General features: G+C 42.5%; 1 protein-coding gene across 1 annotated transcript; it reads right to left on the reverse strand.

Moving 5' to 3' along the window:
- Positions 1-12,265: 12,265 nt before the first annotated feature.
- Positions 12,266-17,033, reverse strand: UQCRB (ubiquinol-cytochrome c reductase binding protein). Its single transcript, XM_085053262.1, has 4 exons — positions 16,906-17,033; positions 15,600-15,671; positions 13,726-13,892; positions 12,266-12,504 (listed from the first exon to the last, which is right to left on the reverse strand). The coding sequence occupies exons 1-4, from the start codon at positions 17,003-17,005 to the stop codon at positions 12,427-12,429; spliced, it is 417 nt and encodes a 138-aa protein (XP_084909388.1). The 5' UTR covers positions 17,006-17,033; the 3' UTR covers positions 12,266-12,426.
- Positions 17,034-17,281: the final 248 nt, after the last annotated feature.

A 17,281-nucleotide genomic window follows, 5' to 3' on the forward strand; every position in this document is an offset into this window, starting at 1 on the left:
TTTTTCCGTGTGGTACAGCCTGTGCTAAAATATGCTTTAAAAAGCAGATGGCTAAACAAGATGTGCAATCTGCTTATTATTATAGTTTTTACCCCAAGCTGTGAATTAGTGCCTCTTCACTGTGACAGTCTGAGATTATTCAAGCATATAGGTTTGTGTTCTAGGAAACAGTAAAAATTGTCTACTCAAAGATAAATAATTGCTTCTTCTTTAGAAGCACTTGTTATCACCTCCTCATACTGAATATTTTTAGTACTAGCAAAGTATCTTCTTTTCAGCTCCCTTGAGACATCTGTTCTCCATATGGTGGACTTGCCTCTGCTTACACAGCCGGTTTCTGGGAAGGAGTCTCCTGGTATGACAAATTGGAATTATTTCCAGGTCTTCAAACACTTCACTAGTTCCTGACTTGTGTAATTGAGCCTAACAAGTTCTGCAGTACTGTACATGTTTTAATCCCTCTTGCCTACCTAATTTTTGTCATATTACTTCCACTGACAGCAAGCTGCCCTTAAAACATCAACACCAGGTTGTCGGCGGCAGAGAGCCACTCAGGAGCCAGCGCTGGTGCAGAGCCCAGCTAGGGTACATCAACCCACTGTGGCATGCTGCTCCTCTGCTCCTTGAAGTAAACCTGCTGGAAACAGCATGGTTACCCCATCCTTGCCATGACCATGGGGCTGCCTGCATGGGAGCACAGCCTCTTTGAGCATGTGAGCCAGCTCCTTAGCACTGTAACTTGTGCAACAAAAATGGGGCCACCCCATTACTGCAGGCTACACTATTTGCTTCCTGTGGTTTCTGTGGAATGAAGACTCCTACAATCAAACAGAAAAGAGACAGCATTTTTTCCCATTGGTTTGACAACAAATGCCAGAGGATGGATCAAGAGATAAAAAATAATCACTCATGTTTGTATGTTACGCATATATCTGTAGTTACCCTCTTATTCCCCACTGTAGCCTGTGATGTATGGGTACTCTCTGACCTTGAACTATTGAAATACATTTCCTCATGCCTTATTACAGAAACTGCCAGTTTGAATTTTTCTAGAAGCTGTTACAGTACAAAGAGACACAAAGCTCTGTCAAGTAATTCATTCCACACAACATGATATTGCAAGTAACAGTAGAGGAAAACCACACAGATGATACTTCAAGAGCAAGACTTTCACAGAGGACCAGAGGAAGGCACTGAATATTGATACTTCTGACTCAAGGTGTTTGTGTGTTTTAATCACACTCAAAGCACCTGTTTTCCTTCCATGTGTTCAGGAATCAGGGAAGTGCCACAGCAGCCGATGGCAAGAAAGCTGTGTGCTTGGGGCTGAGCAGCAGCAGTGTGGGGAGCACTCCACAGCATCACATCCTCATTGTGCTGAGCCCCCAGCATGCTGCTGGATGTAGGTTATACTGAATAAGGGATGATTTCATCTTGCAAATCTAATGCTTTTAACTATTCACACACTATTTTTTCCAAAATCCATAGCTAAAACTCCAAGGATACAATATGTGGTCATGAGAAATGCATCTATCCATACTATCTTTTCCATGGTAAATATTAAATCCTTCTTAATCAGAAAGAAGTCAGTTGTTTTGGCAGCAAAGTGCCACATATGAAGTACCTGGAGAACAGGGAAGTACTCCAGATCCTACTGAGAATAATGGGGGCAAAGTAAAAGCAGAATAACCCACATGAAAACTAACACGTGAGAAAAAAAACCCAACATTTCTATTAAATTCTTGGTTAGTGGGAAACTAACCTACCTGTCTTTTTATACTTTAAATAAGACCTATGGAACAAAGATTTTGCTACTTGCAAATTAATATGTGGACTTGCTGTTTTGAGATAGCTCAGAAATCTGTGTTTTGTGGAGTTACAAATAAACTTTGCCTATGAAGCAGCAGATAGGGCACATTCAGCAAGCATGTTATTGCTTAGCTTCTGCGTAAGAGACAGTTTCTGCAGCTAAACAATATTAAATGTTGCAGTAAATCACTGCATCATTAAGGACCTAAAGGGCAAAGATGTGTCAAACTGAGTATGCTGCTTTGTCTCAACTTTTCCTGCATCCAAGGTTACAGCAGGACAGTTCAATGGCACGTTCCCAAACACAGCCACTGCCAACATTTTCTTAATGGGATTAAATTGTGCCTTGTTACTGTACAAAGACACATTTTAAGTGTTCTTGGCCATTTATTTGATGTATGATTCTCTTTGGCTGAATTATTAGCCTGGAATTGTGAATAGTAAAGTCTTTATTTCATTACTTGCTGTAGTTCTCCTAAAATTTATCCAATTAGCAATAGAGATATTAATAGAATGGAGAAGTAAAATGGATCATTTAGAAGTTTTCCCCTTCTGTTGGTATCTCTATCAGTAATTGAATAAATACTGGTAGAAGTACAGCATATTGATGGACCTACAATTAAAAAAAATTTAGTTGATACACAGCTGTCCAGAGGGACTGTCCTGAGATGACACCCTGCCTTGCAGAATCAGAAGGAGAGGAATACATGACAGCAATATTACCCTCAGCTAAAACAAGGCACAGGCTTGGAGGAACAGGATTTGGAGGCTGGGATGGGGATGGACATGGAACTTCTCTCAAATTGGGCCTCTGGTACCTTTCTGCTGCAGCCAGTAGAACAGCAGGGATCATCCCTTCAAACAAAGACATCCTTGGGCCATGATATACATGGCAGTCACAGTCACAGCAGATTAAAGAAGATGAAAATATTTCTGGTTGCTGCAAAGTCTAAATTAAGATGTAACTAAAAGGCAGTTTTCTCTCCCTTGAAGCTGGCCAAGAAACCGCTAGAGTGGCCCAGGCTCTTTCCTCTCATCTCAGCAGCAGCACAGCCTGGCTTCCCTGCCCTGGACCCCTGCAGTGGGCACTTCCACCAGGTCCAGGAAATCCTGCGAGTGCTGCCTGTTGCAGAGGTGGGGAGGAAATCAGAATGTTGTCATTAGATGGGTTACATGTAGGTATCATCTCCAGGCAGGTGACACCCGTGCAGGACCCCAGCCAGCAGCACTGCAGACCTCTGCATTGCCACAAGTGGGTGGCTCACCAGAGAGCAGCCGTGTGCTACAGTCTTACAACAACCACAGTCGGCATCCACTCGGACACAAACACTTTCTGCGGAGTTGTTAACATCATAAAATATGTTCTACAATAATTTCTGAGAACTCCACACTCACTATGAACACATCACAACTGGGACTCCACTTCTGCAATTGTCCTTTGCTTGCTAAAAATTGATTTATTAAAGACTTGATCCTGATCTGATTTCACAGCTATATAATTCCACTGCTATGACATTATCCCAAAAGACTTTAAAATACAATACATAAATGTGGAAAAATTAGGAGGATTGCCAAATGGTACATAGGCAGAACATCCCTGGATTTGATCTTGATGCTGAGGACCATAAGCCTGATTCTCTCCTCTTGAAGACAGATAGAAACTCAGGCATTTGTATATTGCAATTGCAAGGGTAAATATGAGAGGTTAATTAAGATAACTCTACCACAGATCAATGTTGTCTTTCATTTGTTTATGCTCTAAAAACCTTTCAATTTCTGTGCATAATCACCATGGGTGAGCACTGGTGACTAACTGTTCTTTATAACGAAGCACAGTTGTCTAGCTCCTTCCTACAAAGGAACAAGTCAACACTACCCAGGTCTGCACTGCTAACAAGGACTGCACCACTTCCAGTGCAAAAGCCACCATTGGTAGAATTGAAACAAATTTATGGCAAAAATGAAAACATTTATATTTTAACATCTCCAGACTTTATTAGGTGTTCTTTATACAGTCATCTGGTATGTTTAAAGAGTGAGCAATCATATAAAAGGAAATATGGTCATAACTGATTGAAGTAATAAAACCCTGAAACTAAATAACATCTCATAACTCATTACATAGCATATATTAGATTTCATTACATCAGTATATGACTTAGTAGTAAATTCTCCTGTTGGTCATAAACCTCTAAAGTGTTGTCATCCTGAAAAATGAAATTAAAAAAGGGAAGAAAACAATGCCAGGACATTCCGGTGGTGCTCATACTGTTACAGAACAGCCCCACCTTGCGTCAGGGTGAGCTGGCCTTGCTGGATGATGTGTTTTTCCCCACTGTTATCATTGTGACCAAGACAAAACCACCCTCCACATGGGGCACCGGCATTGCCAGGTGTTCATTTCTGCGTAGCTGACCTGCTGACCTTGTCACCCTTGTGTGCTGATGAAGCCACATCCATCTCTGGCACTGGGCAGCTCTTTCAAAGGTGGTGGCTGAGCACACCTTCCCTATGCACCTTGGTACCAGATGCAGAGCCATGGGCTGGGTGCTGTGTTCCCTCTGCCGTGGCACTGGACAGTGTTAGCTGCTGGCATTGCTTGCTGCTCACCACCTCAGGCAGGGCACGTGGGAGTGGCTGCTGCCCACCCAGCCTCCTCACCCTCACCATGTTTTCAGCAGCCCTTGTTCACAGTCTGATATACTGCTGAGAGCTGGCAAACGTAGCTCTGTCGCATGCCCTGGGCTACAGGGAGCTGGACAGGCACCCCAACTACTCACCAGGTGGCAGGCTGGACCCCAGTGGGACCATGATCTAGGGCTCTCAGAACTGACCTCGGAGAGGCAGTTCACCAATTCCTGTTACCCCAAGGAAACATCAGCATGGGGGATTTCCAAAATCCCCTCTCTTTCTAAGGCTGAAGTATCTCCCCAGCACTCAGGTTGCTGAGTCCCAAAGGCTATTCAGAATGCTAGTGCCTTCCAGCATCCTTCAAAGGTCTGAGCAGAGGGTCACTGGTGACCTGAGAATGCTCCACAAGCCCTGTGACCTGCTCGTCTGTTTAAGGGAGGTAGCAGTCACCCCCAGTGAGGACAGGAGCTGGAGCTTATTCCTGACATAAGCTCGCCATGCCCACAGCTTCTTTGTACTACAAACAGCAAATGCTTCAGAGAAACTGCACAAAAATGGACATTTGAGCTGAGGACAGGCTCTGGTAAGTGTCTGAGCCAGCTACAGCGTCAGGGACCTGCTCCCCATCTTCTTGCAGCTCCCAGAGTCTTGAACTCTTGTTCTGCTTCAGCACAGCACCAACACCTCATCTGGGGCTCCATCCTCCAGCTGCACAGGCCAAGTCTGAGCAGGGGACCAGGCCTGTGGCTGGGAAAGTTGGTTTCCCCCAGGACCAGCAAGGTGGCAGTTTTTCTCCCAGGTTCCCCCCTTCCATTAGAGTGTTAGGGCTGGCATCTTCTGCCTCAGGATCAGATGGGCTTCCGCTAGTTAGGTGGGCAGCAGGCCCCTCATTCCAGGCTAGGAGATTCTGCTAAAATGATTTCTGAGCAGATTTGCTAGGATCACTCCACAGCAAACCCCTTGCTGCAGGACTCATTTCTATGCAGCATGCCATAGCTCAGGCCTAAGATCGGCTCTGAGACATGTCCATGATACTGATCTGGCAAAGCCAGGCAGAAGCAGAGACTATTGTGGCTCTGGGTGTCAGCTGTTAACAGTGGATCTTCTTCTCTACAATTCTCCAAAAAGCTTTTTATGTTTTTTCCTCTGAGAACCAACCTCCCCTCCTCCATCTGACAGTTTATAATTACCCAGAGCAAGGGATCGGCAACCACACCATTTGCAACATCTGGGAGATCTTAAAGCAGATCCCAGTCCAAGCTGCACTGATGTAATTGTTTTGCTGGGTGAAGGATGATAACTCTCCCCGCTTATGATTATACTTCTTCAAAATAATCCAATGGTTTTTTTGAGGCTCACTTATTGTCAACACGTGCTTTAGTGTTTTTAAATGCTGGGTGGAAGCAGCTGGAGGAGAAGTCCCCTTTCAAAGCATACCTCCTCATGTTCTTTTTGGAGTAGCTTGTTCAATAAGGCTTTAATGGCTGTTTTGGACATGTCCAGACACACCACTGGGTTTGATATACTTAGGAAAAGCTAAAGATGGAAATTCATGAAAGAGATCTCCCACAGCTTGAGAGGTGGAGGTGACCACACCCCTCCTTTCCATGAGAAAGGGCAGGAGCCTGTGACCAGATAAGAACAAAGCTGTGTGAAGCCAGGCACTCAGCTATCCAAGCTCTGTACCAAGAACCAGCTTTGCAGAATGGCTGCAAACCTAAAAGTTGCCCAGAAGAAGATGCTGCTTCCAGCAGTAGTCCTTGAAGATCTGGGTAACAGAAGGGACGATAACAATGTAAATGTGAACTACTTTGTGCAAACATTAAACTACAGCCCTAAATATCTAATCTGTCATAATTGCATCACCAGTCATACTGGGAATAGCAGCCTCTTTGTCAGACAGCAGTATTTCTGAAAGGAAATATGCTCTGTTACTTTTTCCCAATAATTTATTTTATTGCCCTTTTTTTTTTATTGTTGCTTTTTGAAAATATGTAAATAAAGCATGTCCAGTTGCTGCCAGTGCAGACCCTGGTCCTGACTCTGCCCTGCTACAGCCTAAGTGCTCCTAGGCAGGGATGACTGCCTCCACAGAGCTCTGAAATTATGATCTCATCCCTCCTCTGGTACCTTGGCTTTTGCAGTGTGAGGAGCAGGGCTGAGCCAAACCTCACCTGGCAGCAGGATGGATCTTGCTTTTTATCAGAGCCACCTCCACACTGCCACAACAGCCTGGTGAGCTCCAGCAGGCAAGCTGAGTGCCGAGCATTGCTGGGAGCCTACTTGCACATTGATGGAGTTTTCTTCCTTCTTCTTCAGGATGAGAGACTGCAGCCGAGACACATGGAGAACTTGGAGAATTTTTTGTTAATTGAAGTAAACCAAACAGTTCAAACTGCTTTTATGACTATTTCATAATAGTATCTTTTTAAGCTAATACTCCACTGGGGAACGCAACTTGCAGACAGAAAACCCTCTGAAGTGCCTTGAAGAGATCTGAGCTTTGGACTCTGAACTTTGCTGCTTATAAACAATCATTTCAATCTGCTAGGCCGCAGTGGGAGTATGAGGCTTCATAAAAGGGCTTAGGTGTTGTAATACTGAGTGCAGCAGTGCTTAACTCTGTGTCTCACTATCCAGCCTCTCCTTGCAATCCAGAAGATTTAGACACAAAGAACCAGATCCATGCAGGCCAATGGGGAACCACTTTAGGAATGGCTGAGGAGAGCACAGCCCAGCTGTGCTGAGTTACCTCCTTCTGATCGGGTTTCAGGCTCCAGATCCTTTCCCAGCAAAGGAATCAAAGCAGCACACTCTCATAAAACAGCAGCAGCAATTCCAGCACTTGCTTAGGCTTTGGAAGAGAAAGATCCAGTGCTCCTCTTTTGCTGCAGAGATGTGAGCACCCAAAAATCAGACCTACCCTGTAGCTGTGGGGGCATCTTCTTGAAGATGTTCTGGTTCTTGGGAAAGAAACAGGTGAGACTGGGCCACAGGAGATGGACACTTAGGCCATGTCCAGGCACCCTGGAGGCAGGGCAAGGACACCTTGGATTCCACTCACAATAAGGTTCAATGCATGATCTTTAAATATTCTGTAGGGAAAATTTAAGCCTCAATAGAATGACATGAACTTGGCAGTCCCAAAGTTAGGACACACAGGTGTTACCCTCTGCAGTGGCCTGAAAAGCATCCTTGACTTTGTCTGACTACCCCATACCTCTCCGCATACTCATACTCAGTGGTCCTATTTCCCAAAATGCATTAAACCATATGTTTGCACATAAATGCATCAACTCCACCTCATCCTCACCATGCACCCCCAAAGCAGGCAAAGGGGATTGAGGTCAATTTATTTTCCTTATACTTCCTTCAGATCCCTGCACATGGTTTCCTAATCCTGAGTCTACCTTAACCCCCCACCCACTCTGCATTCCTCACTCAAGCCCTTGGCATATCTCCATGATGCAGTGCCAGGGTTCAGGTACTCCAGGAGAGAGCAGGGCAGAAGCTGGTGGACAGTAATTGCCTGAGCACCCAAATGCCTCTAGGCAGGTGGAGTCAGGCATTGCACTTACTTTGAAGCAGCTCATAAACCAGCCTAGAAAGCAGCTCTGGCCAACCAATTCGAATCATAGTTTCTTCTGGTACAGTTTATTAGATCTTTCATAGCAGAACAGTCAGCCAAAAGGACTAATAGTCCCACTTGCACTCCAGAAAATATGTAAATATTATCTAAAAATACATAAGCATTCACAGAGGAGGGAACTGTGAATCCACACCTTTTGTGAAAGAAAAGGAATTGAGCCCACAGGCTGCCAGCATAAGCAAGCATTAAATCACCAGTGAGCAGAAGGCATTGAGGCTCCTTCTCCAGACATGTCTTAACACACCCCTTGCCAGAAAGGCAGAGGTGCAGATGCTTTCTGGCACCTTGAGACATCAGACTTGCCTGTCACTTCATCCCAGCAACACCAGCTGATGTTCTGGGTGAGTCAGGAACTAACTGCTTGATACTGAAGGAAGCTTACAGCTCCACATGGCCTGCAGGGGAGTTTGAGAAAACAGTTTTGGGATCCGGCCCCATTCAAGGGTACTGAGATGCTAACACAGACTGTTTACAATTAAGTTCGTGGCCTACAGATTTTTCAAGATGTTAGCCCTTTGCGCAGTAGACCAGCTAAAAGAGGTGAAGTGAAGAGACCCTGGTGTCACCTTTCTCTGTCTGTTCTGCTGCTCAGGGGCAGCCCTTGCCCTGGCCACAGTTTCAGTCTGTAAAACTGAAGCAAGCACTGTGGGGAAATCCTGAAGGTCATCTTTGACCTTTGCTATCTAGAGAAAAAATTCCTCAAGTCAGAATGTGTTTACCATATTAATGCTAAAACACTTCTATTATAACGGCAAGCACGATGTTTCATCAAAATTCTTATGAGATTTGTATCTGCTGTAGCTCTCCTTTGGATGGAAGTTGGATGTAAAACAAGCATATGTTTCTTGTTACAGTGCTGAAAAAAGTCCAGTTTCTGGGTTGACTGATTCAAAATTTAAAGAAATCAGTCTGACATAACAAATATGATCTTCAGCAGTCAAAATGTATTCTTATATTTCAGTATGTATTTAATAAAAGAACTTCAAGTGAAGCACAGGTCTGCTTAAAAGTGATGAATAATTCAAGCTAAAACTGTCATCAAACTGCAGGATTAGCAATGTTAGCTCAGACTTAATTTTGCACACATAATTTGGACATAGCAAACTACAACTACAAAAATACCTCAGTAACTTATGGAACCCCTATAAAGTTTATATTCAAAAAAGTACCTATAAAATAAACCCCTATAAAGTTTATATTCAAAAAAGTAATTAAAAATTAACCAAGATGAAGGTTTCAAAATCAGGAATAAGGAAATGCAAGATTTGCTGTTGCATTGTGCATGATGATATGACCTTAAATTGCAGGTTCACATTTTACCCAGTAGGCACTCTTCTCATTCAGGAACGCTTTTCAGTCTTCTTCACTGCATGACTCAACCGTACTTTCTGAAAGTACTGGGCACAGGCCACAAATATATCATCTTCCATGTAAGTATTTTTGCACTTCCCACCAGAGGAATAAGGATTGTGAGAATCCCTGTAAAATTTGCTCCTGGTACCACCACCTGTAGCAACCACTGTGTCTATGGACAAACACCAACATTTAGTATTTTTGGAACAGATGAACTGAACCTAGACATAGATGTGATTACTCTGTAATTCTGTAGATGTAGCCCCAAGCACCAAGATTTTAAGCACTTAGCAAACATCTTTCTGTGCTTCTGTGAACCAAGTGTCTTGTTGCTTAGTATTACAGAACCTTGTGACAGAAGAAAGAAATCCCAGGTCTTCAGAATGCTCTCTCCCAGCAGAATGCTCTTTCCTTCATCAGACTTTTCACCTCTAGCTATTTGGCCCCCTTTACTGTTACTAAGCTTTTCCTTAAAATGAGGCAATTTTGCAGATAGCAAGCTAATGGCTGCACAGGCTGGGATCATTCCCAGAGGGGCACACAGCCTGAACAAGGAATATGGCAGGATCCCACAGAGAGATGGACAGGTGGGATGGAATCATTCCAATGAAACTGCAGATCTTTTTTTGCAAGTCCATTCCTTCCAATCCCAGATTTTTTAAGCATAAATGTGAGGATTCAAAAATGGGAATCATGCTGACTCTCCAACTTATCACCAGCAGGATTCATATCTTACATACAAGAAAACTCCCTTTTCTTCTGGCTACAGATTATTACCTATAAACTTAGTGTGCACGAAGGTGAACACCAGAGGGTGAAATATGAAATATCTTCCAAGCTACTCATTCATTAGCCAGTAGCAGAAGCATATGAATCTTGCATCACATATTCTAAAAGAGTTTGGTCTCTAACATAAAGCTGCTACAGCTCCTGGTTCCCAGGCAACAGATATCACTTTTACACCAGCCTCCTTCCTCCTTATTCCTCACCATTTTTAGATACTCCTAAACGTTTGAAATACACACCCACTTCTGCCATAAAGTGGCAAATAACATTTTCCTTACTAATAGCCTTTTAAGATACAAATAGACAACAGTCAGTAAATTTTTCAAAATACTTCGACAGAAGTCTACTGCACATTATGAAAATTTAAAGTTAAAAATTAACAATCCAAGTTAGAAGCATCTGAAAACTCATCTAAATGATGCCTCAGTGAACAGGCACGCTCTTAACATGGCTTCCTTTTTCCTCTTCCCCTTGAGCAGCCATAAAGATCACTTGGAAAGACTCTTCTACTACTCACCTGATTCTCAAGATGTTACCGTTGAGTGTAAGAGGGTCAGTGATTTCAGATACTTTAGGCAAACTGGAGAATGGCTGCTTTGCACTCCACTCAAAGGTCAGTTTAAGTGCCTGATGCCAACAAAGCCCTTTTGTCTATACCAAGTAATTTTTGAGACTTTTTTCTTAACCCAAACCTATAGTCAAATAAGCAGGCACTGTCTTTCTACAGAATTCTAGGTCTTGTAGAAATTTGACCAGCTATGCTTTTCAAGTATTACTTTCACTATATAATTAAGTCTTCTAATATAATTCTAACAGATAATGAAATAGTTCTAATTTCATTAGAAAACTAGACTCTAATAATTCCATAAAGAGAAGTGTGAAACTTCATGCCCTATTTGTCTCTTGGAAGAAAATCATAAAGTTCCCAAAAATACATCAAATTATGTATAATTCAATCATTAGATTTTACTATAGGAGATAAAGGAAACCTCAAATTCTTAACATAATCTCAGCACAGACTTCTATGGAATACTGGCAATGCAGATACTTTTGCAGAATTTTGTTTCACCGTATCAGGCTGTGAAGTTTTCAGGTAAGTATTTCACCCAGGCACCACTGTATCCATCCCACATCTGTAGGGGACTTTAGCAAGCAGGTGAAGGTTAATAATAGCGATGAGAAAAGCTAAAAGCTTCTAATCCAGTATTTTATTTATCTGGTCATACCAATTCAGAACTGCAGATGTGGTTTTTTCCTTTTTCTTTTGGTAAACCGAGTGTTGCATTTGGCAGACAAGCATTCTTAACAAAATGGAAAAAGCAAACCTTGAGACCATCATGCAAGATTGTGTACTTCATACAGAAGGTCATATGACAGGCTTTGAACTTCATGTCTAATACCAGTATCTGTCTGAAATGAACACTACCACTGAACTATGGAAGACTAAACTCCAGGTCTTCAGCCAGTAAAGGCCTTTTCTGGATACCAATCACTAAAAATGAGTATGCTTTAGGTGATGACAAAAAAATACACAAGAAGTTAACTATGCCAAGAGCTAGGCTGTTGAGAGTACATCAGAATAGCACTTTCACTCTTTTAATGAATAAAAAGTCCCAAAAAGCTGAAGTGAGACAGTCATTATGGTTTACATGAACATACCTTTTAAGGCTTAACAATGTATATAGTGAAACATTTCCTGTTTTATGACAAAAGAATAATCTGTATTTTCCATTTTTATAATACACATCTGCTTAGGAGCACAGAATAACATCAAGTCCTGGTTCAATATTGTTGTCTACAGTGAGAAGTGATAAATGAATATCAAATCCTTTTTAATTTAAAAGAGCAACTAGCACCAAGTGCCTTGAACATTTCTTACCTAACCCTACTACTGCAGAAAACAGCTGTATGGTGAAAAGAGTAAGAATCAAAAGCTGGAATGAAGAGTGCGTACCACTAAACTAATATGTAATGTATATGCTCACAGGAAAGATCTGAACATTAGCTTGTTAACATTTAGAAAGAACTCTTCCAAGATTTTTATAGTTTGACATGTTTATTTTAGCTGGATGACCAGACTCAATGAACAAGCTGAAACAGTATTCCTCAGCCTCACAATTGCCTCCCTGTGGACTTCTACAACCAAATGTTTAAAAATATCAGAAATACATGGATATTTGCATGAAGTAGTTCAATAGTTACTTCTTGTTCCATGCTTCCCTTTCATGTCTTTCACGGATTACTTCTTTTAGGTATGGTTCAAGATAATGTTGATCCTAAAAAAGAGGAGAATATATTTAAACTTACAGGGAGGTCTAGAAACATCTTAAGTCATTCCTACAGACTATTTGTTTCTCACTCCTCCCCAAGTTTGACTAAACACCAACCTATCAAGAAAAAAAGAGAAATCCAGCCTTACTTACCCTCAAAAGGTAAACTCTGTATCCGCCAAGTCTGCAGTGACAAATTCTCTACTGCAGCAATCACTAATTCTTAATGCCTCATCAACTAACAGGCAAAGTGATGCTTCCAGTTATGCCTTTAGAAACAGTGATTTTTTCACAGATACTCAAATGTACAAGATCCACTTTAATTAGTTTAAAGTCCAACTATAGTAAGGTACAATATCCACTTGATGTAGTTCAAAGTCCAGTGATAATACTCTGGATAATCTCCTTTTGAGCTTAACTTCTAACCAGCCTTGTAAACTTGTATTTGATGGAACATCCTGACTGTGTTTAACATTTACAAACCAAACTGCTGTTTGAGGAAATATGCAACCAGTTATTCAGTGCAGCAATTACCTAAATATGACCTAGGAGACCACAAGAAACAGCCTCTGCTTATTCAGAGATGCATTAATACCTTTATACTCTCCTATAGTCAAAAGTTTAACAACAAAATTCCTCTCTGCCTGATAATTTGGAAAAAGCTGAGGTGGACAGTGATGCAAAGTCTGTGAATCAATTCACTACCAAAAAATAAAATTTAGTTACATCTGACAAGGAGAGTGTAGTTTGTGTTTCAAGTTACAAGATGACATTTATTTTAATGCAAGATTTCCCTTCAAATTATTCTTCCTTGGCACCTTCATGATTAAAAGCTTTGGCTTGAGATTTTCTGTGAGATTAAAAAATTAATCAGAAAAGCAGGAGACCTTTTGTAAGAATTCCAAAGCTACTTGCACTGTATTTCTTTATCTGATAGCTTAGAAGAAATATTTTGTCTGAACACAAACTATGTGCTGTGACTCTGAGCTGGAGGTTAAGCTTCTGCCATCTTGAGAAAAATCTGGTAATTTCTCCTGAAAAACAGATTTTTAAACAGCAAGCAAAAGGGTTTTCCAGAGGTATTCCATGAGATACTGACTCATTTGCTCACTATAAAGAACATGTAAGCATGTGTCTTTTTCAGAGAACAAAAATCCCAAAACCACCAGTCATAGCAGCATTTAAGTCATTTAAGACCTGCACCTTGGAAACAGTCCATACACATACCTCTTCATACTTCACCCACTGGTCTTTCGGAAGGATCTGATGTTTCAAGCTTAAGTCCAGAGCTCGCTTTATGCGAAATACTCTTGCATTGTAAAGAGGTTCTGGAAGTCTCTTCAATGCTTCTTTTACATCATCATCTTCATGCAATGTATCATCTCGCATTAACCCTGACCCAAGAAGAATTTACAGTATCACTGAATAAATGTTCTTCAGTAACATGCAGAACTGACATAAGTAAAATGGGCAAAACACTTCCAATGCAAAATTATGAAGAAAAAGTAAACCAATCCAGGAGAGCCTCTAACTGCTCACAAAGAAGATGCAATCCTAAACACTGACTTTCACATACTATACTTTTTTTTTTCCATTTTCTTAAAGAGGAATAAGGAAAATGGGTATTTAATTCAATGTGTTTCCTAAGAGTATATATACACAGAACAAAGACTTTGTTGAATCTAAGGCGTGGACTTACATGCATCTAATTTAATATCTCTACTTAAGATGACTGTCTAGGTAAAGGGTTTAAGGGCTCTGAATCCATTAGAGTTGGTCAGCCACAGATGAGACTCCTTGACTGCTGAAGAATTACTCTAAATTCCCCTATTCATAATGACCAGATCTCTGCTGGCTATACAAAGCTATAAAAACCAGAAGCTGTATGTTGGTGCAGGAGTTCCAAATTAGAAGCTAAATAGGGAGAGGCACCCAGTCTTCTCAAAACCTAGAACACTCCCACACCTTCTGTGGAACAAAGCATTCTTGAAAGTCAATCAACCTTTCTGTAAGGTTCAGTATTAACAAAATAGGACAAAATATTGCTTCTGTAGCATTCCAAGATGATGCAGATTACTACAACACACTTAGTGACTTGTGGTTAAAGGTTTTCATTTCCTGTGACTGACTTGGCAGTAGTCTCTCAATAAAACAAAAATTTCTTTTGAGTCACATATTCTTAAATTCAGTTTTGTAATTTATTTCAAAGGCACAGGGAACATTGCTACTAGTTTAATCACTACTATTTAATTTGGTACTTCTCTGATTTTTTACTTGCATTTCCAAAAAAGCAGCAGAAGTAAGAATTTCAACAGAGAGGCATCAAAAAAAGGAATTAAGCATTGCATCCCTGAAGGAAGGATCTAAGCTTACTTGTTTACAGTTTTCTTTTTGTAATTTTTGCCTAACCTCCCCAGGGCTGGTATATTAACATCCTTTAAAAGATTTGCTTGTATTGTGGTAAGCAGTAAATTGCAGTATCTGAATATTTAGATTCTTGTCATCCAAGAACTGTTCTGCCATCTAAACAGCTGAAACAAACTCTGAGTAAACTGAAGACAATACCATTAAGGCAACCTCTCTTCTTAAGGAAGCCCTGTTTTGACACCTATTCCACCACTGTGCAGGCCAGAGGGACACCAGCTGAAGTTATGGTGACACAAAGGGCAAAACTAGCTATAATTGTTTTTGCACTTTGGATACTCTGCATAAGTACTGCAGATAGGCTGATTACTATCAGTGGGTACCTCTCCAGCTTCAAGGGCAGTCTTTGGGTCAGACACTGGCCAGTGAAAGTGACTCAGTGGAGAAATGTAAATTATCCAGCTTTCAGGACTACTTTGTGAAAGTTTTTTCAACTACCCCAGCTTGGCCTTAGCTGTTATAAGTTAATTCTCTGGAACATAATCAAACACAGATATAACAGAAAAGGTATAAATCACAATAATTGAAGTTATTGCCAACCTTTTCCCCCCACAGAAGCAGTAGCTAATTTTGATCAAAAAGACATGCCAAACTGCATGTTCATATGCTAGTTACAAACCATAACTAGTTCAAGAACTGTTCCATTTGCAGTTTTTAAAACTCAGAGAAGCACTTACCAAGTTTGTTGAACCCAGCTGCATTGTAGTACCACTTGCGAATCTTGTCTATCAGGCGACCACCTCCTGCAACTGAATGTGACCATCATCAGTTGCAGAGCAAGGTAAAATTCAACATTTACACATTACTATGGCAGTACACAAACATTTGCTGGCCTCCTTCACTTGCAGTGATCTAACACTGCAACAAGTTTGAATTTGGTCATACGTGACTTGGCCTCTACTTCTCGGTATCTCCAAACTGACACTGAACAGCTTGTTACCTACAACAGTTTGACCCATTTCACTAAATTTGAACATAGGGCTGCTTTAAGACATGGAAAAATGCTACCAATTCCTTGTCAAAGACAGCAACAAAACTTTTAGGCTCCACAACACTTACATAAGCCAAACCCACAGTGCTTACATAAAGCATAACCAAGAGACTTTTCAAACAATTTATCTAAACTCCCCAGCTTTCACTATGGGTTTTTGTGACTTCAAGACCAGCATATTATTATACCGTTAACCTTCTGCTCTCCTCTCCAGATATTTGAATACCATTCCTTTTTCAAGGAGCTCTCAAAGTCAACCACACAATCAACACTAAAACCTCAAAAAACCTAAATTAACAAACAAACAAAAAAACCTTCACACCGAATACAGCACGTTCATCTTTCCTTAAAGGTGATTTGGGATGGCAGAGGTGTTTTTACACATAATCAAGTACCTCAACAAGCGGTCTAGAAGCCCACGAACAGCACAACACAGGCACCGAAGCGCAGACAAGCTGTTTTATGTGACTTTTGGGCCGTTTGCCTTACCGAGTCACCCCAAAAAACCCCAGTGCCCTGTGTGATGCCAATACGTCATTAGAACACTATCTCAGCAGGTTACTTAGTCACTCCTTCGTCCTTTAGGGCCTGACAAGGAATAACCTTAGACGAACCACGAGCGGAGTCGCTATCCGCGGAGGACAGCGATCCCCGAGGCTCCTCATGAGCAGCCCAAGGACTTCTCTAGTGCTCCCGAGCACTCTCTGCACCCAGAAAACCCAGGTATCGGAGCCAGGCTCCCTGCGCTGCCACGGGAGGGCCGGCGAAGAGACTCGCCCGGCGACTGCGGCAGCGGCACTCGCTGTCCCCGTCAAGGGCACACGGTGCACAGCGGCTCTGCGGCTCCCCCTCTCCCTGCCACGGCCCGCCTCGCTGCTCGGTGCGGGCCGGGGGGAGCCCAGCGCCGCACGCAGGCCGGGAACGAGCCCAGCCGAGCTGATCGCAGCCCGGCCGAGCCCCGCTGCGCGCCCCCCGCGCCCCCGCCGCCTCACCGGACGCCTTGGCCGCCATCTTGAGCTCGGCGCGGCGCGCGGCCTCCTGGGTAAGGCGCGGGGCGGAGCGAGCCGCCAATGCCGCCCAGCGCCCGCGCATGCGCCACGGGGGGCAGCGGGGGGTGCTAGGTAGAGGTGGGTATTAGTTTAAAATAATAACAATAAAAAACTTAGCTTTGTAAGGCACAATAAGCAAACCATCAATCGGTCCCGCCGAGAAGCAGAAGCCTATCTGTGCTGAGGCAGTGCAGGGGCAGGTGCGCGGCTGTGCGTTGCGCGGCGCAGATCGCTGCCTCGCCGCAGCCATGCCTGCAGGAACGCAGCGCTGCGGGAAACCAACTGCGGCACGGACGGAGCGCAGAAAGGCGAAATTGCC

This window comes from Lichenostomus cassidix, chromosome 2 (assembly GCF_008360975.1).
Source record: "Lichenostomus cassidix isolate B80296 chromosome 2, HeHo_3.0, whole genome shotgun sequence".
NCBI lineage: Eukaryota > Metazoa > Chordata > Aves > Passeriformes > Meliphagidae > Lichenostomus > Lichenostomus cassidix.

What these genes read in the sequence shown, in the direction of transcription:
- UQCRB (XM_085053262.1), bottom strand. Translation starts at nt 17,005, where the DNA reads ATGCGCGGGCGCTGGGCGGCATTGGCGGCTCGCTCCGCCCCGCGCCTT. An exon ending in AGCTGGGTTCAACAAACTTG is followed by an intron (nt 13,893 to 15,599) that starts GTAAGTGCTTCT and finishes TTCTTGGGTCAG; the next exon opens with GGTTAATGCGAGATGATACA. An exon ending in AGTGGGTGAAGTATGAAGAG is followed by an intron (nt 12,505 to 13,725) that starts GTATGTGTATGG and finishes CCTCTTTTTTAG; the next exon opens with GATCAACATTATCTTGAACC.